The sequence below is a fragment of the Orbicella faveolata genome, unplaced genomic scaffold (genome assembly GCF_042242905.1).
Source record: "Orbicella faveolata isolate gen_17 unplaced genomic scaffold, um_ofav_v1 contig_1, whole genome shotgun sequence".
In the NCBI taxonomy this organism is placed as follows: Eukaryota; Metazoa; Cnidaria; class Anthozoa; order Scleractinia; family Merulinidae; genus Orbicella; species Orbicella faveolata.
The window spans coordinates 1,274,391-1,302,384 of NW_028301536.1; the positions used below are offsets into that span (position 1 = coordinate 1,274,391).

Below are 27,994 nucleotides of genomic sequence, written 5' to 3' on the forward strand. Positions count from 1 at the left end.
TTTTTCTTTCTGTTAGTACAACCGTGCAGATGGCTTTGATCAATATCGCAATACCGCCTCATAGAAAGAGAACGACCTCCAACATTTTGCACCTACTCTAAAAGACGCCTCGAGCCACATAGACGTTAACAAGAAACGTTCATTTTCCGAGTCAAGATGAAGACGTTTTTCGTCGTTGTCCTCATGGCTTTGTGTGCCCACGGCAAGTATATAGTGATTTGGTATTTCTTATTCAATTGTCTTTCCTTGGGGGGAATACACTGAAAATGGAAGGGGCCCGCCCCTGCCGGACAATCTCGACAAGTACAATTGCAGATTTACACAACCGTTTAACTTTCGTTTAACTTGCAGAGGTCATTTTCCACCTAAAAATAACAAGACACCAAATAACGTAAGGAGCAGATGAAATAGAGATAACTTGATCAGCACAAAGCCAAATCAAGCAAATTTGAACTGAATGAGGCTAAAAAAATGGAACGATAAAGATTTTCACTACGACAAATTCAGTTACAGCTTTCAACAAGTTATAGTCTTGTAGGGGTGACTTTCGAAAGTGATCCTCTGTTTATACTTTGCTTTGGTACCTGTCCAACCAACAAAAGTTCAGAACAAAAGCCATTATCGGGCTTTGCACTAACAAAACCACTTCGGCATGTCCAATAGGGGCATATCTTTGAGAGCAGGACTGAAAGTTTCCGCTAATGTGAGCTTAAAAATGTAACATCACTTTACTGTTTCGTGTGTGGCCAGGACCACAACCGTGATTGCCGGCAGTGGGAGCTGTCCTTAAAGGTCTAAAACTTGCTCTTGGTATTTTTTACAGGGTGTCTTTCATATTAAATATGTTTTAACTGTTAATATCTCTTTACTGGCAGGAGACCACAAGTCTCCAAGACCTCCAGGATACAATACCTTCACGAAGAACTTCAAAGGAAGATCATCATTGCAGGCAGGAGGTGAATAAATTCGTAAATAAGTTTTATATAAATCTACATCCATTTTCATCTAAAATCCTGGTTAACCAAATGATTGCTGAATCTGCTGACCTAGTACATTGTTGCTCGCAGACGTTGTTGAAGGAGATATTATGCTGGACAGCAAAACTGCCGCTCTGTACCGGGGAGAGTCGAGAAATGCCATGAAGAACGTGAATCTGTGGAAAAATGGAGTTGTGCCTTATATTCTGGATGCAAGTGTGGGTAAGGGATAAATTGAGAGCTAAATGGGGTGGGGTGAGGAGGGAGCGGGGAGGGGAAGGAGGCACCTTATTTTGCGATGAAATTATGTTAATCGTATCTTTTAGGGGTTGAAAATTTTACCATTCGGGGACACCATTTCGCAATATTGTTGTACTAAAGCATCGGTTGGGCACATTATGAAAGTAAGCTGCAAATAAACTGGAACCAGATGTCAAGAATGAATTCGAATTTATTAATTTCTTTATTGGTATAACGTGACACTCATCAAACTAAATAGGAAAAACGTTACATTGGTTCTTCTCGGGGAGTAAAAATAACCTTGAACAGCGAAGGAAAAGATGGATTCTAATACCTTAGTAGGGGTTTTTCCGAACATAGCAGGTACACCTCTGTTACTTTAATGTGGAAATACTCTATCGTTACAGTTTACCTTTTTATCAGTAGGTTTACATTTGTTCTTCCTCCACTTGTTATAGCATTGTAGTCAAAATGGCAATTGGCATTTTACATCGTTCAGTTGTTTTTTCTTTGTAGATGATTATTTACGAAGCCAGATTGACGAGGGAATCAAGGAATACCACAAATATACCTGTCTTCGGTTTGTAAAGAGAACAAACGAAAAAGATTACATCAGGGTTATGAAACCAGCCTCGGGGTGAGTGAGTGTTTTAAGACAACTGCACAAGTTCTAAAAATGTTTAATTATTGATTTGCAGCTCGATCGTCGAAGGAAACCCTTTAATTATTACTTTCGATACCGATCTCAGCCTCTAAAATATGTGGCCTGTTACTGTATTCATTTGATAGGCTTGCATTTTTTTAAACGAAAACACGTATTTCAGTCCAAAAAGGCCGAAATCATACGAGATTATTCCCTCCAAGAGGAGGGGATAGGGAGTCGTAGAGTGGGCGTGAAATGGTTCCGTGATGTCCCATTTTAAGCAGACTGGCTTTTCACTTTCACGGCTTTTTTTTCGTTCTAGCTGTAACTCAATGGTGGGCGCCATCGGAGGAGAACAAATCCTTAACATGGGAGATGGCTGTCAGTATGTAGGGCTTGTTCTCCACGAGTTCGGTCACGCAATCGGCTACTTCCACGAACACAACAGACCTGACCGTGACGATGTGGTTAATATTATGTGGGATAACATTCAGTATGGTAAGAAAAAAGTTTTTCTCCTAGCAGTATGAATGAGTTGTTTTAAACAGGTGACTGATTAATTACCGTCACCATCGGCTGCCAAGCTGAGTGAAATATCTTGATGGCGCTTCAGTTCTCTTTCGTCAAACAGCTATCTTGCATCAGGTAGTCGTCAACAGTCTTCGGGAGATCATCGGACGTATTTCTCACTTACCCTCCCGATGACGTTAAAAAATCATTTACTTCTTCAGGAGATCTTCAGCAATCTTCGGAAGAATTCAGAGGATCTTTGGGCGTCTTCGCACTCTTCTATCCGGAAGTCATCCGTTCTACTTTGCTAGCATGGGAGCTTCGAAGTTCGCTCGATCGGATTCTTCGGGGTGATTTTAATTTGCCTCAGCCTACAAAATTTTGCGAAAATTACCTCTGTCCAAACTAAACTATTAAAATTATTTTTTCTATGACGAATTCGATAAGAGCATTTCATTAAAAGTAGTAAGCAACTTAAAAAGTGCACATAAAATATCTCTTCATAGTCAATGAACTCTGTGGGTTTTTAGTCGTTGAGTTTTATTCAATTCTACTATATGAGCAATACTTAACCTGCCTTTCCTTGTTTGACAGGTTTCAAGGATGCTTTCTACAAGTACACTTTTGACGAGGCTGATGTACAGGGCTTCAAGTATGATCTCACCTCCATCATGCACTACGAGAACACCGCATTCACCAACGGCTATTGTCGTCCAACTATGCTTGTTAAGAAGGATCCCTCGTACGAGGTCACCCCTGTTTACCTGAGGAAATTCAGCCCCCAGGATATTCAGAAAATAAACAAGCTTTACAGCTGTCAGACTAATCAGCTACCGCCCACAGGTAAAACACAGCGCAGACTTCAGATTCCCGCTTCGTCCATCAACTAAGGTGGAAGACTACATTGTTAGATACCACATTAAAATTTCTATTCACATTCAGATTTCAGTTAGGATTCGTGCTCTGTTCGCTTTCTTTGGGAGTGTGTTCCTGCTTCTACCTAGGTATATAAAAGGGTACTGGGAAAGTGGTGTAAAACCGGGAAAAAATGCTGGTTCTGGATAGCCTGCAAAGACTAACTAGGGGAGTTCACTCCGAGCTGCGAAAACAACAATTTAGCATCATGCTGATGAACCTTCAGGTTTGCTCAGTTTGGTCAGGATAAGGGCATGTAGTTTTCGTCGTAGCTATTCCATCAATAGTAAGATTTTCTCTGTCGTAAAGGTTTTTGGGACAAGGGGATAACTGTTGGGAACTGGGTCCGGGGAAACCTTAGACGTCTGACGGTAGATTGCGCACCGTCCGGCAGAGACTAGTGTTGAACAATACAAGGAAAATTAAAACTTCCAATGGTTAAATTGATTTTATTTATTTTATTTTTCAGTGTTACCTGGAAGTGGAAATCCGGACCCATCTCGTAAGTTCTCTGTTCATCTTCTGAAGTATTTATAAATAGAACAGCTAGTGTGACATGAGACGGCTAAATACAGGAAAATAACATGTCGCAAAACGAACTGAATCGACAGTTTTTTCATGCACCTGACTCAGTTCAACGGTGTTAATCGTCTACTTGCTTTCTTTGATCAGAAATGAAATGCAGAGAAAACTAAGACATTTCCGAAAAAAAAAACAACGAATAGATAGGATCAGTTTGCTATTTGAATGTTATTTTCATTTTCTAAGCCACAAACAATTCGGTGTACTTAATTTTGGAAAGAATTAATTCTCGCTTCAATGATTGAAATACAAAATTTTTTGCGAGTGGAGATTACTGCGGCAACTAATGTTCGCAATTTGCTAAACAATCGCGAAAGTCGTGAATATACGCTCTGGTTCTGCGCCGACAATAACAAAAATTTACTCTTAGATGAGCTTGAGTCAGGTTACAAACCAGTACATGAAAATATCTTTCGTCTTCTGCGCTCTTTTGTTACTCAAGGTGTAATTAGACTTATTGTGTCAATTTCTTTAAGAATGTGTCTGTAAGGATAAATACAACGACTGCCAAGGATGGAGGGACTCGGGCGAGTGTGGCCTCAATCTGATGTGGATGAGTACCAACTGTCCAAAGAGCTGTAGAACATGTGGTGGTATGTGACAGTTCTAGACCGCAACAATGGTGATTTCAAAGCTTCTGCATTAAAGTTTACTTTCATTCTTTTGACTAACTGTCTTTCTTTTTTGATTTTTTTTTTCTGCAGAACCACCTTCAGGTGAGCGCTGTCGATTTACGTATCACTACGATTTTGTTTCTTTAAATCTTTAACATCATATAGATTAATGTTTAAAACTTACGAGCACCGTGATATAGTTTGCCTTTGATAACTTAAAAGCGACTCTCATAAAACTTACGAAATACATGAAATCCAACTAAAAGAGAAAAAAACATTTGAATGTTGATAATTAAACTCCATATATTTCATTTCTTTTCATTCGGAGAAGGCCTTGTCACATTGTCCGAAACATTGCATTTAAAAATTATTTTTAACTTCAAAAAACTCCGTTAAACATAGATCAAACTCTGTCTTAAATCTCAACGCCTCCCAGATTTTAAATTAGAATCAATAATTTAACCCGTAAATGAAAATATATTCCCCCATGACTTCAGGCGGCGTTCGTGGAAATATGTTTCAACAACCGAGGTAGAACTACATAAAGACACAGTTTAGTTGCTAATGGCAAATTTGTATTTTAATAAAACAAACATTTCGTACTTTTTAGATTGTCAGGATGTGTACCCCGTGGCGTGTGAGGACTGGGGCAAAGGCGGCGAGTGTTCCAAGAACCCTATCTGGATGAACGTTCATTGTAAAAGAACTTGCAGTCAGTGTTCAGGTGAATAGCATAATTTTATTCATCAATAAGGCATGCTGGTGTAATTACTAACACTTAAGTATCGGTTCGAAATTCGGGTTCGAACATGGCTGGTTTTTCAAGACGTGTTATTTTGGCAAGACGTGCACAGTGCCTCTCTCCTCTTAAAGATATGAACGGCACTACCTGACGGAATAGCTGTGAGGAGTGGGGCGAGGTACTGTTGTGAACTGCTGCCAGGAAGTAGATTTTAATCATTTTTACGTGGTACTAGCTAGGCTTCGAAGTATAACGTGTGTCCAGTTAGCACCTATCGTGCTAGATACATTATTTGACACGCAAATAAAACTACTTACTTCAAGTTACTAAGTAAGGTCGATGTAATTAGATCACTGCAAGTGTCGAAGCAGTGCAACGTAAACAGACCCAGGAAGCATATTATATTTTTAATTAACATTTCTGTTATCAATCTATACAGGACAACTTTGGTACATGTTGTGATAAGTTAATAATGAAGGTGAATTTTAAGCTCGGTAATGAAATGTGAAGGTGAATTAATCAACATGACACGAGCGTGGGACAGAAAAATTCTGAGTCCCCGACAGGAATCGAACCCATGACCTCCCGAACACCGGGCGGGCGCTCTATCCACTGAGCTACGAGAACTCATGGAGAGCAAGGACATTTAACTGAGTTCATATATGACAGGTGTCCTGCATACTGCTACGATCAACACTATCGAATTCATCGTGAGTAGTGATAAGTTAATAATGATGGTGAATTTTAAGCTCGGTAATGAAATGTGAAGGTGAATTAATCAACATGACACGAGCGTGGGACAAAGAAAAATTCTGAGTCCCCAACAGGAATCGAACCCACGAGTGGTGGGCTGGGGAGGCTGCACTCGTGTCATGTTGATTAATTCAAGCGACATAAAAATAGATTTCTCTCTTGTATAATTGATAACATGGGAACTTCACCTTGTTCGAAGCGGATCGTGTTTACTCTCTATCACTTTAAAACAGTGAAACGTCGCCACCTCGCTCAAATGCTGACAGATATCTGACAATTAAGCACCACATTTCAACCTAAACTTAACTAGGACCCATAACATTGCTTTCTTATCTTTGTTAAGGTGCAACTCAACCTCCCCTCCCTGGAACCACTGCGGTACCTACTCCCCCTCCCCCTGCCACAACTCAAGGACCTCAGCCTCCCCAGCCCACCACTCAGCCGCCTGGAAATTGCAATGACGTTTATCCAAAGTACTGTCCTGATTATAAGAAACGAAGAATGTGTCAAACACATGTAAATTACATGGGGCAAGTCTGCAAGAAAACCTGCGGATTTTGCGGTAAGTTGGAGTAACCATGGTAACTGGTAAGGGAGAGCTCTAGGGTAGGATTTTTTTTCTGTGGGTTGAGTAAGGATTGTTTGTATTCTTCGTGATCAACCGGACGTATAACTAATCCAAGTCAGAACTGTCCTTTCCCAACAGAATACATAACAAGGAAACTAAACGATCTTTGTCGTGGACTAGTGTAACCCTCGCCTACGGCTCCTACTTCCATAGCATTTCAACTTGTTCCCTCAAACTTCCCCTCGTGTTTTTATAACTCGATAGAAACACAGAAGATGTTTTTCTTTCTTTTTTTTATTTTAGTTTCCACACACCTCCACAATACAAGTAAACATTTCAAGTCATCCGTCAAAAAACCAAGCAGCATCGGTTCCAATAAGATATTACTAAATATAATATACAGTGCATAGTCTGGATAGGTTTTAATTTGGCGAAAGGTATCAGTCTGGTTCTGGCTATGTAAATGAAGATGAATAAATGCTAGAGGGGAGAAGGCGGGAGGGTTGCCCTAATATGGACTTGCAACAAAACCAGCGGACAGTATGCATTACTCCTGTTACTTCAGGCAAAGTGAAGTAACAGGAGTAACGGGGTAACAACTGATGAATTTACCTTTTTCAGACAAGAGGACTTTGACAGGTCTGATATAATCATTGTCATACTGTTAGGTGGCGGCGGCTCAGGAAATTGTAAAGATGTGTACCCTCAGTATTGCCCAGGGTACAAACAGAATGGCATTTGTACTGATCCTAACTACCTGGACTATGTCAAGGAGGTCTGCAAGTTCACCTGTGGCTTCTGTAGTAAGTACTATTTGACATCCTATTCAACTCACGTTTTGGTACAGGTCTGTTATTTGATTTAATGTCTAATCACTTTTTATTTTTCTATTTCAGGTTAATTGAAATGCCCAGCCCCGGCCGGCCGTGAAACGAGAAATGGGACGAAAAACTTAGCTTGCTATTCAACGGAGAGAATTAATTTTTCAGTTACAAAGCCTTGTAATGTTTGTTGACGGATTTAATAGTGATTAAAGTGGCATGGATGTTACAATGACACATGAATATTTGTGTTTGGTTAGAGATGTGTTTTGCCCTGACCCTCCCCATGTGGGGGCTCCATCGAATTTTCCATGGGGGAGGGGGTGCATCTGAGTTCTCCAAATCAAGACCCTATTTGACAAAATACCTCATTACCTGTTTTCAAACCTTCTGATGTATCTGAAGTAATACGTAATTAAGTCGCCCTTTATAAAATCCAATGAAATCTTTTAGTTATCAGTCTCCCTTTTTCGTTTGCAATCGAAAATCCAGGTGAAAAGATGTGAAATACGGTTAATTTGCTTCGATGATATTGTTCCCTTAAAACTGAACTACACAAACTTCAGGGACCAAAATTGCAAAGCATTTGACCTTATTTCTGACCAAACTGCTCATCGGCAAAATAGCTTACATCCGGGATTACACACTCCAGCGCACTGTCTAAACAGATCGAGGGAAAAAACCTAATTTGTTAACAGACGAAAATAAATATGGTGAGGTGTTTTCGTGTGTTTTCCCGCCCTAGTAACAGGCTGTACTTTCTCGTCACGTTTTTCTCAAAAAAGGGCGGTCCTTGTTGGCTGATTAAGTACGCCCTCGTTACGTCATTAGCGATCGTTCAGATTGGCCGAAAATCGGCGGAGCCAAGTGACAGCTGGAAATACGTTTATTTCGCAGCCTATCCAGGGAGATGAACTTATTTTACCTTGTAATTTTTGAGCTGGCTTAATAAATTGGTCACAAACGAGATCGAGTGAAGAGTCGGCAAGCGTTCAACAAACGACCAAGAGTTAACAGCAAAATAAACGGAGAGGAAATGATAAAGCTAGCTTTCTTACAAGTCAACATTTACGACCTTTACACGATCGAGTCTAGACCGCCATCATAACGAAACTGACCAATCAGTCTACATCTCCCACAAGAGACTTCGAAAACACCATTGACGTACGGACCTCTTTATTTGACTCTGTAGAGTCCTGAAGACACACCATCTGCTCGGGTTGTCGAAACATTAGCACAACCGTATACTTCGTAGTTTCGTTTAGCTAAAATATCATCTTTTACCTCTCCAGACGGATCCAAAGAAGAAAAAAAAGAAAGAAAATCAAACTACCATTGATTTTGGTGTTTTGCCTTTGCTGATATTTATTTGGCAACTCATCATGATTATCTTTATCTTGTTGACAACGCTAATTTTAAGAGTAGATTTATTGTTGGATTATCCCAGGAGTTTTAATAAACTTCTCGAAATTCAGGTTACCACCAACACTTTTCCTAAGTGCCTCTTCGAATGCTTGTTCGTTTGATGTGATCAGTACAGGTCGATACAGGTAGGCTGAACATCAAGCGACTAAGTCAAATGCTAACAATATCGCTTGTGTGAAAGCGTTATTGTTTTTAATTTACGGTAGGTAAGTAGCCGTAAAATTTCCAATTACAGGGTTTTAGGGTAGTCTTACCGAAAATTTTGGCGTTTCCCTCAGATAAAAGTGATTTCTCACACAGATTAAAAAAAGATATATATATACTTTTTCAGTTCAATCTTCCTTTTCGTCTCTGGAATTGCAGTTTTAGTTTTATTTTGCCAGTAACTCAGTCTCGATGTCTGTGATCTGATCTATCTGTTTATTTAACCAAAGTCTGATCGAAAACATCTCAAAATTAAATGTATACTGTTAGTTTTTAATTTAGAAGACCTCTTTTTAATTTCGCTCTAAAAATACATTTTATCTTCCCAAATGTGTCCAAAAACTCGATTTTACCCGATTTATTTTTTATCTTCACTCACTGCTATTCACGTCGAAGCTGTATTTTTTATTCACTTGTCAGCTACATATAACTAACAAAAAATAAATAAATGTAAAATCACCACATATAAACTTAAAATAGATGCGCCGTGGCGTGATCTACATCAGCGTGAAAAATGACCTCTTTCCCAACTAATTTTCAGCTTACTTCTGACAGCTTATCGTACGAGAGAAACTCGTTCTGTTGTTGCAATGAAACCACTAGATAGCTGTCGCATATAAGAGGCATTTGTCTTCCGAAACTAGCACTCCTACAGAGTCCGCCCTCTCTCTTTAGCTTCACGAACATGTTGTATTTTTGTCATATTGTGAGATGTTCAAGCAGGTGTCTCAAGTCGTTTACAATCGGCATTGTTCGCTGACCAATCGGAAACCGAGCAGCTGCCATTACGGGGAATCGAGTGTGACCAAACAGAGCAAGACCTCGTTCATTTTGCATCTCCTTCCAATTACAAGTGCGATAAATTTGAGCGGCTCCATGTAATCTACAGTCATTAAGCTTGATTTTGGCATTGTCTGTTGCCTTTGTTTGGACTTTCTGGAAGCTCCTTTCGCCGTCCAACGTCATGATCGGTTTGCTGGTTTAGACAGCAAATACTTTCTCCGGCCAGTGCATGGCGGATAAAAGAGAACATCCGTTCACATATGTTGTTCGTTGGAGAAGTTCTGTGTTGCATGGTGATGTTGGTTAATCGACAGGGACAGCCTTGAAAACACTGATTGTCATTAAACATGTCGAATCCGTCGTTCGGAGGGCCAAGAGACCGCCCGAGTAAGTAATAACCGAAGTGTAACTTATTTCCAAGTTTACAACACAGCTGACTACGAATTGTTCATCGATGCGCGCCTTTGAAAAAAATATAGCGGATGTGTAGCTCTGCCGCGGCAATTCAAGTTTATAGAGTTTGACGTAGTAATTCTGTATATGCTCGATATATTTGCTTTTCATTTCGTCTCGTAATGTGGCGTTGCGTGGTGTACGGCATATTAAGACTTCTATGTGTGGTTGGTTGTTAAGCAAAATGACATGCGATTTAATGATGCGAAGGAAAAAAGACAATTAATTTTTATCTTGCTCGTAATTCTTCACAGACGTTTAGTTTCGACGTAGATCGATCAGCACTATTGTAGAAATGAGCCTTTTTAAAACTGAGTAAAGGAAAATTGCGGAAAAACGATTCCGAGTCTTGAAATCGCTTCGCGCGCGACCTCGTTATCACCTGGGGGTCTTTGTTTTGGAAAATTCAATTTTCCCAACCATTCCTCTGAAGATGTGTTTAGGAGGGGCTTATCGAGAGAAGGTTTAATTCACCGCAACCGGAGTTGCCGTTTTCGCATTCTCTTACAGATTTAATGTTTGTTTGAGATATTGTGATTTTGGAAAGCCAAACCAAATTCGTTTTTCACGGCAAATTTTACGCATATTATTTATGGAGGTTGTATTGTATTTACATGCTATGATTTTTAATAGCAAGGTTCATTCTCTTCTCTAGCAATATATTTATTAAATCGACTTTCATTGACGGGATTTCGGATTTTGTCGTTTAAGAAGAATACGTTATAAATAATTTTTATTTGAATCTTTCCGAAAATTATATAGAGAAAAATAGAATAAACTCTGGCAACAGTTTCCATCACTTTCCAGCATTATTTTGATGGATCAATACTTCCACTCTTTATGAAATGATATTACAATATCGGCATCACGCAAATGCCCAATAATTGGTAAATGAGTTATGGTAATGTTCATGGCATAATAAGTTACCATAGTAATGATACAAACCAGTGTTAAAAACACCCTTAACTTTAGCTTCAAGTGCTCGATGGATTGGTGAAACTCATGTATCTTTGGCAACTTCAAATTAATTTTACCAAAATTCTGTAGGGTAGTTGAGAGCCATTTTGAATTTTTGAAAATTTAAGGTGGCTCTGAACTCCCCAGTATGTTGCAAACTTACATCTATCACGACGGACCTTACTGATGTCACGCAATGTCAACAATTTTACATACTTTTTAAGTAAACGAAAAACCACCTCCATAGTTCAATTTATCATGCAGAATTGATGAAATCTATGAGGTTTCATAAGAATTGGTTGCAAACTAGTAATTAAAAACATGGGAGCCCAAACTTGCAAAGAAATGTATGCCAGGGGGCAAGCACCCTGGCATACATTTCTTTGTAAAAACTGGCAAGTTAGGGCTCCCATATTTTTTATAAGTTTGCAACGGTTTCTAATGAAGCTTTGCATATTTTCTAATATTCAGCAAGAGAAATCAAGCAGTGAGGTTTTTTTTGTTTGAGCCATGAGCAAAAGTGCAACATCGGTAAGAAGGTCCATTCGATACATTACACACAGGAATGATTGAGCACTGACCAGTGTTTTAGTAGTGATGCATTCTCTTGAGCATTCACTGTGTTTATAGTTTATGTCTCCACTGAAGAATACAAGTGTGCGCTAGAAACTGTTGTACATTAGGGTTAAACATGTGAAAATGATGGTGGGAGGTGTACCTGCAAATTGGGCTAACATTCTGTCCAGCAGGAGCAATAATTGAAAAAAACTCAAAGCCACATTGTATTACTGTAACAGAAACTTGGATAAAACTTGATTTCAAAAACTACTGGCATGGTGAACTATTCATTCTGTCAGTCTCAAAGTTCATGTACTTGTACATGTACTGTTCAAACACTGCTGTGCACTAGCTAGGACAGTTGATGATTTGTTTTTTGATTTGATTTGACTAGGAGGCTCCATCTGTGAGCCATTAATGCAGACAACAACAGCAGGAAGAGTAATGTTAATCCATCAGCTTGTGTTGAAGGGCGATTTGAAAGAATTAAAGAAGGAGATTGCAAGGGATATAGGTCAGTTCATGATAAACATGATTGTACAATTTACAAACTGCACATTAATTATTTACATGAAGTGATTTATCCTGTGGATAGCATTATCCAGCCTTTGAAAAACTGGGTGCAAGATTACAATGTATATACATGTATGTATTTACAGAGACATTGTATCAGAGACAAATTTATACATATTTTAGACTGTCTTCCATCATCACTACAGAACGGGTTACTCTAACTAATGTCCCTCTTATGGGAGATGGAAATAGTGCAATGATCATGCGATGATATGTTTATGTGAAATCTCAGGTTTGTATGACACTTGCATGCCAGGTGATGTTTCCCTAATATATTGTCTCAGTGTTATAATTATACCTGTGCCAGGCATTAATGTGTTGAAATTAAGATGTATTTCTCTTGAAGATCTTTTAGAAGGCAAGAATAGCCAGGGCATGACGCCATTGTTCCAAGCTGTCAGTTGTAACAACTTAGAGTGTGTTCAGTATCTTGTTACATCCGGTTCAAATATTGATACACGTGATAATGTCGGAAGAACTCCAGTTGCACTGGCTGCTTATCAGGTACATTTAATGTTAGTGACTATAACTAATCATTACCATTACAAAATATACATGAACAGTATGTCATGGCTCAGCTTTGCTTTGTTTTGTTTTGTTTTTTTCCTTTGCTGACTTGCCATGGCAAGTTCACCTCGTAAATTGAAGATCATACAATGTACATGTAGTCATCAAAGGTTCTTTTAATTTAAGTTGTTAAAATTCATCTTGCTCGTGGACTGACTTTTTTTAATTTGCTGTGATGTTATAATTTTGGTACAGGCTGTATTAACTTGTAAGAAAATTATCATTTTCAAATTCATAATGAACTATATAATTATGTAATGTTTCATTTTTTAGGGCTGGCATGATGGATTGTATTATCTACTTGCAAAAGGTGCCAATTGTTTGATTGCCGATAATTGTGGAAGGCTTCCTCTTCATGCAGCAACATACTTCAGCAATGAAAAGTAATTTTACTGCTTATTTTTAAATGCGCTGTCTATTTCTAGTGACACATTTGGCTGCTTGAAGCCTGATTGAGTAAATAGGAAACTCTCAATGTACAAATTTTAATCCCAGCCTCAAGTAGGGGGAGTTTCTTAATACTGACAATGTAACAGTAGGTGATGTACAAATAACCTAGTGACACTTACATGAAGTTGAATGTACACTGTAAGTGTGTGTCAAGTCTTCTGAGCTGCAGTTGGCTGTTACCATAAATTTCCTGTGAAGATTTAAAATTGGACAACAATCAAACCAAAATGTTTGCCACACTGATACACATGGATCTCACAGGGCTTTGTACATTAATTATTTTTATGGTCAATTCTCAGCTGTTTCAGTCAGGAGTAGAGATGTCAGTTTTATTGAGCTAGTTGCCCAGGGCTAATTAAGCCTATTTGAGTTGCCTAACACTTGCACTCACAACACTGTGAGGTTCACCTTCAGTTGTGAAGTCAACGTACAAATTCTCAATATTGCTTTACACAATCATGATTGGTTTTGTGTATTGGACATCAGATGATGGAACTTACCAATGCAATACATGGCATTACACATACAATCAGTAATTTTTTGTCTATTGTTCATTTTTGCTCATTCTGTGTGGTGCATTTAAACAGAATTTGCATGTTCTTTTCTCTGATAGTTCCCTTGAAGTTCTGTTGCAGCATCTTTCACTTCAAGATGTAGACGCTCGAGATAATGAGGTATAATAATGTAACCCTTACGTTTGTGTAGATGTAAGTGTCCCTTGGTCCCAGCTATGTATAGTCTCTACATTGTTAACTGCAGTGCCCATAAGCATCACCTCCCTTAATTACAAGGACACTTTTTTCTGGTCCCAGGGTTGTCTGCATCTGAGAGGCAAACTACCTGTACACAGTACATGAAAGTGCTGCATATTATGTGAAATTATCAGTACATACATTGCATTAAATGTAATTGATGTGCATTTTATTTTCTCCAGGGAATGACTGCTCTTCATTGGGCTGCTTTCCATGGCCGAACAGGTCACGTCAGGTTATTAGTGGAAAAGAAAGCTGATCTATTGTCAAGAGACACTGATGGAAAACTGCCACTACATTGGGCAGCTCAGGTCTTTAAAATTTTCTACTGTTCTGCATGAATATAATTATATGGTTTATTTATCAAGTGTGAGGTCAAGATGGCTGGATATTGGGCAAGTTCTTTTTTTGCGTGTTTTATATGGCCTAGTTGAGGTCTGTAAACATGCAAAAAAGAGGCCAATATCCAGCCATCTTGACTGAACAAGCTTGGTTAATAAGTTGTATATATATGATTGTATAATAGATGTACATGTAGGTATAATGTTTCACTTTAATAGTCATACACCAAACCTTTTAACCATAGATACTAGTTACCTAGAATTGTACTTCCCTACTGTTACCTGTAGCAGGACTATTTCTGGGTTAACAGGGAAGTGCTGTGAAAAAGTCACCCAAAGATTGATTGTGTGATTAAGTGAATGAACAGAGACCAAATTTTATTTTGAAAGCCTGCTTTTTTTAAGTCATTTTTTTTTCTGTTCAATAGAATGGCTACCTACAAACATGTCAAGTAATGCTAGAGGTAAGTGACAGCCACAACCTGGTCAATGGAAAGGACTTCTCTGGACGGACACCCATTCACCTAGCAGCTGCCGCTGGACAATACTCTGTCCTGGTTGAGTTCACTTCAGTGGCATTTGTAAATATTGAAGCCTTGGATAATAATGGCAGGTACATGCATGTCGTAGAATGATGTTATGGTTCAATTTTTACCTCAGTCTCAGGGCTTGAAAAAAGTGCCATCCAGTCATCCGCGACAAGTAAATACTCCTTCTGGGCAAGTAACTTTTCGCTCTCAGGGCAAGGGATCAGGCAAGTCGTCTGCCAACTAAATCATTAAAAGAGCAAACTAAGAGTTGCCTGGGGCAAGCAAAATTTTAGAGCTACCTGTCCCAAGGACAAGCTAGAATTCAATTTTAAATTTGTTCAAACCAGTTTATTTTGTTCTACCAGACTGTTTTTTTTTTTTTTTTGCCTGAATGGCTGTATACAAGTCTGTAGTAATATAACATACAGTCATCTGCGACAAGTAAATACTCCTTCTGGGCAAGTAACTTTTCGCTCTCAGGGCAAGGGATCAGGCAAGTCGTCTGCCAACTAAATCATTAAAAGAGCAAACTAAGAGTTGCCTGGGGCAAGCAAAATTTTAGAGCTACCTGTCCCAAGGACAAGCTAGAATTCAATTTTAAATTTGTTCAAACCAGTTTATTTTGTTCTACCAGACTGTTTTTTTCTTTGCCTGAATGGCTGTATACAAGTCTGTAGTAATATAACATACTTAGACGTAATGTAACATCAAATCATCATCATCATCATCATCGTCGTCATTTGGTTTAGTTGGCAGATGACTTGCCTGGGCCCTTGCCCAGCAGGAAAATCTACTTGTCCTGGATGACCAGACAGCACTTTTTTCGAGCCCTGAAAGTTTGTGACAGTGTCTGTGGTACATACATGTATGTCCCTATTGCGTGGTCCTTAGTGTGGCTCACATACCTTACAGTTGTAATTGCAGCCTCATATGTGTCAAGTGTTATATTCACCGTGTTGATTGTAGGACCCCACTTCACTGGGCGGCAGCAACTGGACATGCCCCTTGTGTTGCTCATTTGCTGAGGCTTGAAAGCCACAAGGATGCTGAAGACAAACATGGTGGAACACCATTTCAATATGCTCAACAGGGACACCACTCTGCATGCTGTCAGCTGTTAATAGATCATGATCCAAACAATCCTCTTGCCACAGAAATACCAGTGAGAAGAGGTAATACTTGGTTTGTTAACAATTAATTTGTTCCTCTGACAATTTTTAGAGCCTTGCCTGGCACTCACGGACTAATAATAGTGACTCTGTAATTACTTGTACATGTACTATACTAGGGTGGCAGTAACGGTAAAAAGAATAGTGAGATGGGATGGGACTGTACAGTACATGTCATTCAAATGGGCAGAATTGAGATACTGTACAATATACTGTTATATATTTTAAAATAACTAACAGATACTCTGGGCTCTCATTGAATTGGTCAGTAGGTGTGTTCTGATGAGAGCAGGCAAACACAGTTGTGATGTTTTGGATTTGTACATATTTTTGAGAAATAGTTTATAAAAGCAATAGAGATTTTACCTTGTTTACATGGCCTCATGAATCTAAACACTTGGCGGGGGTGGGGGGGGGGGGGGGGTGGAGAATAATTGTTCTCAAAAGTTATGCAAATCCTCGACTGCATCTTGGGCTTGCACAACTGTCTCAAATTTTCTGAACCCTCCTCGTGTGTAGATGAGGTGGCTATGTAAACATGGAAAAAGTACTTTATTGCTTAAATCTTGCTCATTTCGTATACAATGTACATGTTATTTTGTTAAATGGCTTATTGTTTGTTTTTGCACTGTTTTTTTCCTTAAATTATTTGCACTTGTACTGTCTTGTACTTAAGTTTGGCTTATTGGTAGCTGCCAGATGAGTGGGAGGTGAATTATTACCTCTACATGTACATTGATAAAGAAGCCACTTAATACTGTACCTACATGTACAGTACATGTATCTGAGGGTTGTGAGTTACATGATTTACAAAACTTGTGTTCCAAGAAATGTAACAACTTCTGGTTTCATTAAATTAATGACTGTACATTTACATGTATTTGACCTTGTATACAAAAATACAGAACTGTAGTTCTAAGCTAATTTGCACCACACACATCAGGTGAATAGTTTTCCATTTAGCCTTTGTAACTTGAGAGGAATTTCAAATCTTTTGGTCCGCTAGTTATTCAGCTTGTACTTATAATTCAAAACAATTATTCACCTCAGTGTCAGTGAAAGTGGTGGATATGTACCTAACCACTTTATTTTTGGCTCAGTAAATATCCACCACTATTCACCTCCACTTCAGTAAATAATTGCTTTTAAAAATTATTCACAAAATCAATTTATGCCAGATCATGTGCTAAATAAACACTAATTTTAGATGTCTGAGGGACTGCTCTTCCTCGCCATAGAAACTGCAAAGTAGTGAGTTACTCTTTGTACAATAGTCATGTAAATATACATTTACATGTATATCTTCAGTTAGAAAAAGTTAAAGTGGCTAAGTACTGCATTGCTCAGAGATCTTAGTGGATTACAAGAAATACATTTCACAGGTTCGACACTGGCCCAAACAGCTGAGTCAAAGTTTCCTGTACCCGTTTAATCACTTAGTTATTAGTGATAGGCATTTGAGAATATACTTTGAATTTCTGTCAGGTGAACAATAATATTTGAAGTATTGCTCTGTTCCTTGGTCTGGCATCAAACACAGTGGTTTATTTCAAACACAATAATACTAGTATGTACTGTGCTTGTTCATTTTAGGTTCATGTGTTTTTAAATGTAAATTCATGTAGTGGTGGTGAATTGTCCTTCAGAAACCATGGATCTGGCAGAATTATCGTAGAATTTCATGGGTCTTGCAGTCTCATTTTTAGTGGTTTTGTGCTTCTTATGCTTTGCTTTTTTCACTAGGCTGTCTCAGAGTCTCAAATTTTTTGCAAGGCCAAGAAAGTCCCGAGGTCTTTATTTTTTTGTTTTTCTTTTACATGATGTATAAATGTTTTTGAGTCTGAATGTCTTGTAGTCAGATTTTAATGCTTTGAAATCTCAGTCACATAACTGAAGAAGTCAAAATGTCTGGGCTGGTAAAGAAAAACATTATTAGTCTCGCCTCCTTGCAAAGTCTTGCACTTACCATTTACCATCCCTCTAAATGTGAGGACACATTCAGGTCTATTATTAAAAAGAAATAATAATTAAAGATACCCATAATGTATATGTGGTTGTGACCCTCTTCTTTGCACTCAATCATCAAAGGAAATTTAACACTTTCAAATTGCCAGATTCTAATTTGTAAGACATGAAAATTGAATATTAGCAGCATGCATGAACATGTTATTTTTTTATTTCAATGGTCTAGCATGTATGGTGCATTTTAACATCTGCAGGATTCAGTGTTAGAACCAATGTACGTGTACATGTACAACTATGATATTATTATTTAATAGTTAAATTATTAACGCGATAAAACATGTCCATGGCTTTTATTTTCTTTGTCCTACACTAGCTTTAAAAAGCATTTTATTTTTTATAGGCGATAAAATTAGAACCACATTTGGTGAGTTGAGGAAATTGACTGTAAAAGTGAAATGGTTAACAGATAACAAATTATAATTGCTAACAACACTTGCTACGTTTATGTACACGTGCAATAGATTTCAGTAAAGAATTGAACTCTCGATCAATGCAGGTTTTGGATGAATTTTAGTTACTTGACCTGAAGAGGTACATGTATACGTTGAGTGACTGAATAACTAAAATGTTTCGTTTCTTCTCGCCTTTTTTTTTGGCCTATTTTTTTTCCAGTTTCTCTGTTTGATTTAAAATATGCAAATGAACACCTGCCCAACAACAAATTACTGTCAGTTTAATACCCCAAAAGAATTGTTAATATTGTGTCACTGAATTTATGGCTTAAACATTCGGTGTACATTGGTTTGGAGAATAATATCACAGATTGTCTCTACTGCTTCAAAAATATTACTGACAATGGGTAAGACCTTTCAGATTTTAGCGGATTTTGTTTTGTTGTTATCTTTTATTTCTTTTTAAAAACACTGAACATGCATATGGCTGTTATCAATTTAGCTGTGTTGTTTGAGTTTTGTCTACTGAAATTCAATATGGTATGAAATTTGCATTTTATTTTTCAAGAGTAGACACATTATTAATTACACTCAGCTTGTGTCAAATTAAAAAAAGGCCTTGTTGTTTTGGTGGTCAGTTTGTCTTTCAAGATGATTGAGTGAACAAGTACATCTACTCTTGTGTTCTTTGTACGTGTGTATGTGAAACTGGAAACGTTATCCATTCTGTTAATTTTTTATTGGGTCTGTGTCTTAAGAGCTTGATCAGTAGGCACATATCATCTTCAGCGGATTCATTTTCTTATGTCAGATTGTAAGTATTGCAAGTGATTGCTTTTCATGATCTCGTGTCAACTAGCAGGTAGACCTATATTTGGAATCACTTGTCATTAAAGACCCACGATGTCTGTGCCAGCCACAAATAAGCTCTTACTGCAGATGATCATGTACAGTGTATGTACATCTATGTTAGAGCTTTTCTAACACAGGTTCACAGAACAAGGCTTGTTCTGGTTTTATGTTTACATTTTCTCCTACACCTTCATGCCGATGGCTCCTAGCTAAATCAATTTTTTTTTTTTGGAAGAAAAAAAATAGCAAACTGTTGCGGTAAATTTTTGTTTTAATGAGTTTAGTAGGGGGCATGATTTGTGTTTCACTGCACTGGGAAGCTACAGTATTTTCATAATTAGTTTTGTGTGTGCTTAATCTCTTTTCGATTCCTATGACTTGTTTTTGCCAAAATAGTCTTCTATTTCTTTCAATTTCAAGCCCACACGATGTTTAAAATTATAATGTTTACAGAAAATTTTGGTATGAGCTTAGTTTTTGGAAAATACCACGGGTTTCTGTAAGTTTTACACAACTGTATCAATTATATAATTTCACATACGTGTATACATTGTATAAAATATTAATTTTTTTTGTGCTGTTAAATAAAGCCTGAGGCAGTTTTGTCTGTAACAAGAAGTATACCATGTTCCAAATTTTGATTTGGTGGCAGATGTGATCTAAAATATATACCTGTATACATGTCAAGGTTAAAGTAATTTCAAGTAGAGATTTGAATGGCTGTTATTATGATAGCATTATAAGGCTTTGTAAAATGTCAAAAAAATCGATTTTTTTCTGTGTGGATGCAGATCAGAGAATCTTTTTGTTAAAATCTAAGGTGATGGATAGAAAACACTCAATTGTTCCCACACACATGATATAAATATAACCTCATACATGTAACTACATGTGTGCAGTACATTGCAAATGTGTAGAACCTCCTGAGTGTTGCAGGATTACATTCTTTGCAGGGAAGGTACTTTCACGTGTATGTATGTGTGTTGTATTGTTTGGTCAGCTGTGTGATGTCAGGCCACTAAAAATACACTTTTTGCAAGCAGATACAATAATGTAGTAGTGTTAACATTTGCCTGTAAGCTAGATTTCCAAGTAAAACCATGTAGTATGTTCCTTGCTCTTTTATGGCTTTATTGTGTGTAAAAAATGTCTCTTTTGTGTGTATTGATTTTGCAGAATCTCCCGTAGAGAATCTTGCTGTTCCCGACAATAGTCAGCATGGCTCTGATGGTGTGCAATTGTTTGATCGTGTCCGTGGCACTAGAATAACAAATGGTTACCACCCACAGCTTGCAGCAGATCTTGGTGATTCAGAGGTGCAGGAGATACTTGGTAACGACACTGCGACTGTGCAGGTTCTTGTTGAGATGAACGGTCAGGATGATGGGTCAACTGAAGCAGGTTGGACACCTTGTTTTCCTTGACGTTCTTTGAATCCTTGGTCACAAAATTTAACCTAAAATCCTTTCAATAGCAAGATCAAAATATAGATTCTCCTTGTAAACATGGATTTCTCTTTGTGGAAGTTCTAAGTGTTCAATTAAGACCTTTTGTATCATTTTTTTCAGTTGATCCTCTTTCATCAACATGTTTGCATCTATTTCTGTGTCTTGACATTGCTTTCATTTCATGATATTGTTACCTCATTTGCCAAAAAAATATATGTAAATATTATTTTGAAGGATAGAAATAATGCATCAATTGTTGCATGTCAACTCTGCATTTTATAAAATGTTTTCAGAAAAATCTTTCCATGCCTGTTTATTTTTACAAGAATAAAATTGCAGTGAACATCAAGATTGATATAATTATAATAATATACAAAGACGGAGTGGCAAATGATATTTATATTATTTCAATTTGATTTACTCCAAACAGTCTTCTAGATCTGTTACTCTTCTAAAACTGTCTTTTGCTCCTTAAAACAAACTCGAGTCATTTGATATATGATTCTTATATATTATATAGTATAGTTTGTCGCAACTTGTTTTCCAAATGGATAGTATTTGTGACTTACTACTCAAAATGTATCCTCCTGCATGGAACTAAAAAAATGTAGCATTTTAAGTTTTCTTTCTGGTCTTAAATATGTAATTAGGACCACTTGATATTGCATGCTCTGTCACGACTAATATGTAGGATATTTCCTGCACAGGGGACATGGTTTCATTGCTGCATGATGTTAGTGCATGGCCCAGTATAACACCCCCGACGTCACCCTGTAAGATGACATCCTCTAGTTTTAAAATCTGAAACCTTCACTGTTGAAACATACATTGCCTCTAGAGTGTTGGAAATGTTGCCCTCATTTGTTAAAAATAAAAAATAAATAAATAAATAAAAACCAGTGAAATTAAGAAATTATCCAAGAAGCTTTTGTTGTAACCGAATATTTTATCAAATTGCCATAGCAGGCACGGAGTGATCATGATAAAGTCATGGCCAAATTGTTGTACAGTTTAAATAAATCATTTTATTTAGCTGCATTTTGTCATGTACACACCCATGTAATTCCTGGCCAAGTTTCACTCTCGTACTGACTGCCACTACCGATATTGTGGTTCCTGTACGCTGCCATTTTGGATTTTGCTTTTTAACATTACAATGCAAAATTCGAAAGAAAACAAGAAGTTTTTTATTAGTTATTTAGACAATAGACCACAAGTTTTTATGGTTTATAGACTGATAAAACCTGCGTGGTTTGTCATGCTACTAAACCATAGAAACTTGTGGTCTATTGCTTTTATATGATAATTCAGAAGACACGCGAAATTTCCATGTGTTTACTGGCACAATAAACCATAGCTGATTGACCAATCAGAGCACGCGCTTTTGTTTTATTATTGTCCAAATGTTATCCAAATGTGGTCTACAACTCTTTGCCATTGCATTTTGACATTTCAAACAACTGGAAGACAGTGTGTTCCAACAGTGCAGGTTTTATTTAATTGAGTACTCATACACATGTGACTACCAGTTAATTCTGGAATCATTAAAGTTAAATCTGATAGACTAACAGTGTATTTAACCCTTGGATTTTTTATTTACCAAAACTATAAACCCCAAGTTAACCCTGACAGGTTCATTGTTACATGACACACAAAGGATCATGTTGCAGGGTTACATGTGTATTTAGGGTCACCAAAACCTTGATGGGAACAAATATAATTAAGGGCATGTCGTAGTGACAACGTTTGTTGCACAAGCTGAGAGGTATCAGTGCACTCAAGGAGAAGTGTCACTGCTGTGACACGCCCTTCCATCATGACTCCTGGTATGAATCGACAAAGTTTCAGTCGGGACGTCAACAGTGTCATATTAAAGTTAGCATATACATGTACCTTTGAATGACTGATGTATACCGTACATGTACCTGTTAAGAATTTTATTAGGATATTTATATACTTACTAGTGATTTGATACAACCAGGAATTGGTCATTTGGATTTGACTTGAAAATGTACAAAGACAGTTTCCCACGCAGATACTCTTTGGTACTATCACTCATGAATTATCTAGATGTATGCTGCATGTAGGTGTCCAGACTCTCCGTTCTAAATGTAACATCCTGAGGAATGTGACTATCGTTGAGCAAATCGATTTATTTGGTAATTTCTTTCAATTTTTCTTTCTTTCTTGTGCAAGTGAGTTTTTGAACTCATGTGTTCTGTTGTTTAGATTTTCTCCATCCCAGCATGAATGGTGAGAGTGATGCTGCTGGTTATAGCAGTGAGGAAGACAGTCGTTACCCTCCGCAAATGGCTCTTACCCCCATACCGGGCTCGCCCGTCCCACCTGAGGATTCTAACCACAGCAACCCGACCAGACCACCCATTCTGCCGAGGTTTAGCTTTGAGGTACATGTATGTTTCTTTTGTGCTGAGGCTGCGTTAGTTTATAATGCACTGGTCAATTTTGTTTATGATTTGACCCAACTCAACATGAGCCATGACTTTTTTCTGGACATTGTCAGGCAGTCAAGTTAGCTTGTAATAATAGGGCGTGGGTTGTTCTCACTCCGGCACCAACCCAACCCCTGTTATTACTGTAGCACCTGCTATGCAGGCTAAGAAGTGATGAATCCAACAGGTGCAGCATTAGCAGACAAATGGTGACATGACAGCTCTCGCTGCAGGGTGGTATAAATGCCTGTAAATTAATATCACTCAACGTATTCCAGTCATACATGTAGTTGCTGAAGTTCATAAAGGACGCAGTGGCCATTGTGTGTGCTAGGTGAAATGTCAGTTTTGGTAAATTTATGCTAATATCAAGATCAGAAACAGCCGACATAAACTGAGATCCCGTTTGACAGGAGAGGGTTGAGGGGGTCGGGGAGGAGATCACGCTATAGTGATTGTTTAAGTTAGATGTTCTCTTTTTCTAGGATCAAGCACCCTTTGTGCGGCCATCAGGTACTACAACCTCCACCCTGGCACCAATCAAATCCAAGACAATGCCAGAGAGACTACGACTGAATAACTACCGACCCACTCCCGTGAAAGCAGTGGATGTGAAGCCACCCTCCCCCTCAGTGGACACTCAGTTAGCTCCACTCAAGGTGTCTAAAGCTAAGCAGAGTCCAGTCCCTTTGAATGTTAAAACCCAGCACACGAGTCCTACGTCATCTAGTCCGCGGGAGACTGGGACTCCAGAGAGCAACGAGGCTGGAAAACAATGGGCAAGGAAAAGCAAAGTCAAGACGGATCCGCTTGCCCTCTCCCCTGTTGGGTTTGTTTTCACTCGTGTTATTGCTATAAATGTCGTGAATAGAGAGTGATTGTATAAGCGATTTTTCAATGGCTGGCATGGCATTACATATGCGAGCAAAGCTAAGATTATTCAGCTGTTCACCGAGATAAGCAACATGTTGAGGGGCTTTCAATCGATTGCTAAGTTGTTGTGTTGGCTTCAATTTTATCCCGAGAACAAGAATTGGTTTTCAAATCTTTCTCTATTAACCATTCAGAGAAAGCATGATGTTTCTTAAGTATTCAAGATCAACACCAAAACGTGACTAGCGTGGGTTCTCCCGCGGTCTACACCAGTTGCATTGTTTGACTTCCAAGTTGTGATGTGCTACGTGTGTTATTTGTATTTGTTGAAATTGGCTTGGTACTGGCCTTAAACTGTGATACTGATAGCCTTTTGATAACCCTTCGCCCAAGATATGTATTTTCCTAAATGATTGCCGGACGTTTTTGTTTTTGTTTTTGTTTTTGTTTTTGTTGTTTTTTTTTCATGGAGAATTTAATGACACATCAAAGATACATGTTCATATCGTAGTAGTTGGTGACTATCTTTATTCTTATCACCTGTCCCTTTACGGTCCCACAAAAAAGAGCTTTGAAAACCATTACAAGCACACTATAATAGGCTCCTGTAGTTACCTGCTTTTGACTCATTTTTTGCTTGCTTTTTCTTTGTTAGTGACAATATAGAGCCAGACTTTTTCCGTAAAGTGAAAGACAAGCGTCCCTCCGCGGGAAGTACCGCTGGACAGATTCTGCCAGTCATTTCAGATAAGTCGAGTCACGTGACACAAGTTCAGGGCTCCAGACAGGATCAGATAGGTAACTTGAGAATCAAACAACGCTGTCCGGGAAGAGACCATTAATTTACAGTTGTCTGCTTGGTGACCTGGCCTTTGAATGGTAGCGAGACTGGAGGTGACCCCGCTTTGATACAGACCTCTCTGCTTTTGTCATGTAAATGCACCTAGTTAGAACAACTTGATTTACACAACAAAAGCAGTAAGGTTTGTATCAAAACAAGGTCACCTCCAGCCTCACTGCCATTCAGGGACCAGGTCACTGAACAGACAACTGTAAAATGGTTTATTTCGGCAGCAAGATTCACTCCCTGCCTGCAAGCAGTGATGACATTTGCTACCTTGCTCTATACAACACCTGCCCCTCTCGGCAGTGTAGTAGCAACTCTACTAAACTTGTGATTCTAAATTCGTCCAAATGTAGCAGCTGTCATTTTTATTGGGCTACGGGCATTGTTTCTCTCAAAGGGTATCGAGCCATCTTACAGTGAGGAGGTCCGAAATAACAGTTCCTGTTACTTGTAGGGTAAATTGCTCAGTTGGATGTCAGGAGTCGAGTTCTATTACAAGTAATGTTTGTAGCTGTAAATAATGTGTTTCAATCAACTGGCCGTTTTATTTTTCAGAAGCAAGGAAGAAAAACAAGAAGAAAACTTCCAAGAACCGAAGTATTCCTGAAGACTTAGGTACATCTTAAAAAGCCTTTTTGAATTCAATTTTGAAAATGTAACTGGCACCTTTCTGTTACCTGCGTGTTGTATCTGTGACCGTTAGCCTGTGAACAGGTTCCGGCTGAAAGGGTCTGACAGCGGCTGGGGCCGAGAAAGAACTGGTTGAGAGTGAAATGGCCGCAGAGGGAATGGGGTGGGGGTTGAGACCGCATCAAGAGGTTCCACAACAGTTTTTCTGCTCCGCTGACATTTTTTCTCGCTGTAGAAACCGATTCTTGTGAAAGTTCCTGTACCGCAACTTTATGTTGTATTTTCTTTTTTCCTTGCACTCATTTTGTTTTGTTTTTCTGTTCTTTTATAGACGTAAGCGGTGGAGAGGAAATGGAGGAAAGCGTCGAAGAAGAGACTCGATCAAACAGAAGTATAGGAATCTCAAAAGAAAAGACAAAGAAAAAGAAAAAAATTAGGAAAGTAATGAGCTGGAACTTCTAGTTATAAATAGATAATGTCATCCTTAAGGAATACACTCAGAAACCCAGAGGAGTTTAGAGCTCCACTGCACAATCTCAACCAAATGGACTCTTTTGGCCGGGTTTGTAACAGAGAAAAGCTTTGGGCTCCAGCCTCCAAAGCGAAAACGGCAGTACATAGCACCAGGAGTCAAGAGACTCGCAAAATATAAAGTATGCAATTTACTATGTGCGCGGTTTGCGTGCACAGCTGAGGTGTGAAAGGTTACAGTCACGGAACAAAACAGTCTCCTCTCTCGCAGAAATTAGTCGCGGGAAGCGACGGGGACATGCGGGAAGAGGCGAGCAGGATACTCGATGCGAGCGGGATACACAAGGATCGATCTGCTTGACGCATCTACACCCGCACCGTCAGACCCGAACAGACTCAAACTCAAGGACTGCAATACAGTCTTTTTTTGTCATCAGTTCAAATTTAAGAGGATCTCCAGAAATTCGTTAACTTGCTTTTTGAGAACAGAGCTAGAGCCAGTGGGAATTAGTAATATCAAGCTAACGATGTCAGAGATATAAATGGAGTGAAAACTGAATGAAGAAACTTGTAAAATTCAAGGTTAAGACTTTCCAGTCTGACTTGAAGTGATTTCTAAATGCTTCATTGTAGTTTTGAGCAACTTCCAGTTTACAACATACAATATGCAGCTGGGCCCATTGAGAATTATTATGCAGAATTGAACAGTACGATGTATAAATGAAATTATTTAATTATCATTTTATAAAGAGGTAATACTTGTTAGCAGAAGAATTTAAATTCCAAAAAATTGATTTTTTCCGAGATTTTCATTTGTACAGAGTATAGTGAAGTATTTATTATTCCAATGATGTAAATTTTATTCCCATACGGTAGTTCGTGAAATGTAATTGAAATTGCAGATATTGCATGTTTAACCCAGAACGAGGCGAAACATAGTCTCCTGCCCATGTCCTCTCCGTATGTTAGAGAGGAAAAAGGTTAGGCAGGGGTACAAGGTGTCATTGCATACAGATATGAACAACTGTCCAACAGAAAGAAAGTGGCCTGTATATATTGGAGGTGGCAATCCATTCGTAGGATTGAATCTCAATTCTCTTTACCAATTGTCATAAAATTTCTTGTGAAGTTAGTACGGAGAATTTAGTGGAACATCGAGAGAATGTTCATTTATTGTTGTCGCCTTTCTGCTCAACAATGTGTTGATTTTCCCCCACGTAGCGACAAAGATTTTTTGCAACCCCCCCAACTCCAGGGGGAAACTGGTTAAAGGAGCTCAGTTAAAGTATTTTGAGTTCTTTTAGCCAGGTGCAAAATTATCTTTAAATTAAAGGAAACCTGAAAATAACAGTTTACTAAGATAGTGAAACAACCAAGAGATAATATTAAACCATAAAGGAGCAAGGACGGTTAAGGATGGAGAAGATTGACACGGATTACAAACGACGAACTTGACAAATTTAGGCTAAACTTTTCAAGATGCGCAAACCGTGACGTAGCTCCTTTGATAGGTGCATGAAACGTTGATGAGTTCAGAAATTAGTTTTCATTTCTGTATTGCAATGCGAATGTGTCCGTTAGACGTTGTTGGAACTTTTTGTAATCAGTGCACTGAGATAAAGTGTTGATACAAATTCATATAATTTGAGAAATATACGAAAATAATTTAGAGATTAGAATGAAAATATTAAGAGATGTAAATTATTATAGGAAAAGGTCAAATTCTTCAGCAACCTTAAAGTTATTCTCAGAGTTCAATTATTGATGTAAGAGATAAAATGAATAAATTAATAATCGTATTAAATTATTTACGTACGCTTCTTTGAGCACAGACGTTTTATTCGTTACCGGGCGTCTCATTTATATCTGCCGGTGG

At 38.3% G+C, this 27,994-nt stretch overlaps 2 protein-coding genes and 1 long non-coding RNA gene across 4 annotated transcripts; 2 read left to right on the forward strand and 1 right to left on the reverse strand.

Annotated features, from left to right (window-relative positions):
* Positions 1-59: 59 nt before the first annotated feature.
* Positions 60-7,600, forward strand: LOC110042627 (zinc metalloproteinase nas-6-like). The gene is made up of 13 exons (XM_020747995.2): positions 60-202; positions 876-956; positions 1,068-1,199; positions 1,734-1,854; positions 2,183-2,358; positions 2,965-3,213; positions 3,755-3,787; positions 4,344-4,460; positions 4,572-4,583; positions 5,092-5,205; positions 6,320-6,538; positions 7,213-7,347; positions 7,441-7,600. Exons 1-13 carry the CDS (start codon positions 157-159, stop codon positions 7,443-7,445), a joined length of 1,440 nt encoding a protein of 479 aa, XP_020603654.1. The 5' UTR covers positions 60-156; the 3' UTR covers positions 7,446-7,600.
* Positions 6,823-15,929, reverse strand: LOC149117660 (uncharacterized). Its single transcript, XR_016205813.1, has 2 exons — positions 15,864-15,929; positions 6,823-13,525 (listed from the first exon to the last, which is right to left on the reverse strand). It is a non-coding gene; the product is annotated as an uncharacterized LOC149117660 (long non-coding RNA).
* Positions 10,026-27,925, forward strand: LOC110042626 (uncharacterized). Of its 2 annotated transcripts, XM_089283838.1 has the most exons (15): positions 10,026-10,164; positions 12,140-12,259; positions 12,665-12,822; positions 13,159-13,268; positions 13,949-14,009; positions 14,270-14,398; positions 14,857-15,041; positions 15,925-16,130; positions 20,573-20,797; positions 21,552-21,617; positions 23,074-23,252; positions 23,783-24,126; positions 24,826-24,968; positions 25,573-25,632; positions 25,979-27,925. In XM_089283838.1, the coding sequence occupies exons 1-15, from the start codon at positions 10,125-10,127 to the stop codon at positions 26,107-26,109; spliced, it is 2,157 nt and encodes a 718-aa protein (XP_089139964.1). In that variant the 5' UTR covers positions 10,026-10,124; the 3' UTR covers positions 26,110-27,925. The 2 variants fall into 2 exon arrangements, with proteins under 2 accessions (XP_089139964.1, XP_089139965.1); XM_089283839.1 differs by lacking the exon at positions 21,552-21,617.
* The last annotated feature ends 69 nt before the right edge of the window (positions 27,926-27,994 follow it).

What these genes read in the sequence shown, in the direction of transcription:
- LOC110042627 (XM_020747995.2), top strand. Translation starts at nt 157, where the DNA reads ATGAAGACGTTTTTCGTCGTTGTCCTCATGGCTTTGTGTGCCCACG. An exon ending in GTTATGAAACCAGCCTCGGG is followed by an intron (nt 1,855 to 2,182) that starts GTGAGTGAGTGT and finishes TTTTCGTTCTAG; the next exon opens with CTGTAACTCAATGGTGGGCG. An exon ending in TGGAAATCCGGACCCATCTC is followed by an intron (nt 3,788 to 4,343) that starts GTAAGTTCTCTG and finishes AATTTCTTTAAG; the next exon opens with AATGTGTCTGTAAGGATAAA.
- LOC110042626 (XM_089283838.1), top strand. Translation starts at nt 10,125, where the DNA reads ATGTCGAATCCGTCGTTCGGAGGGCCAAGAGACCGCCCGA. An exon ending in TAGACGCTCGAGATAATGAG is followed by an intron (nt 14,010 to 14,269) that starts GTATAATAATGT and finishes TATTTTCTCCAG; the next exon opens with GGAATGACTGCTCTTCATTG. An exon ending in GCCTTGGATAATAATGGCAG is followed by an intron (nt 15,042 to 15,924) that starts GTACATGCATGT and finishes TGTTGATTGTAG; the next exon opens with GACCCCACTTCACTGGGCGG.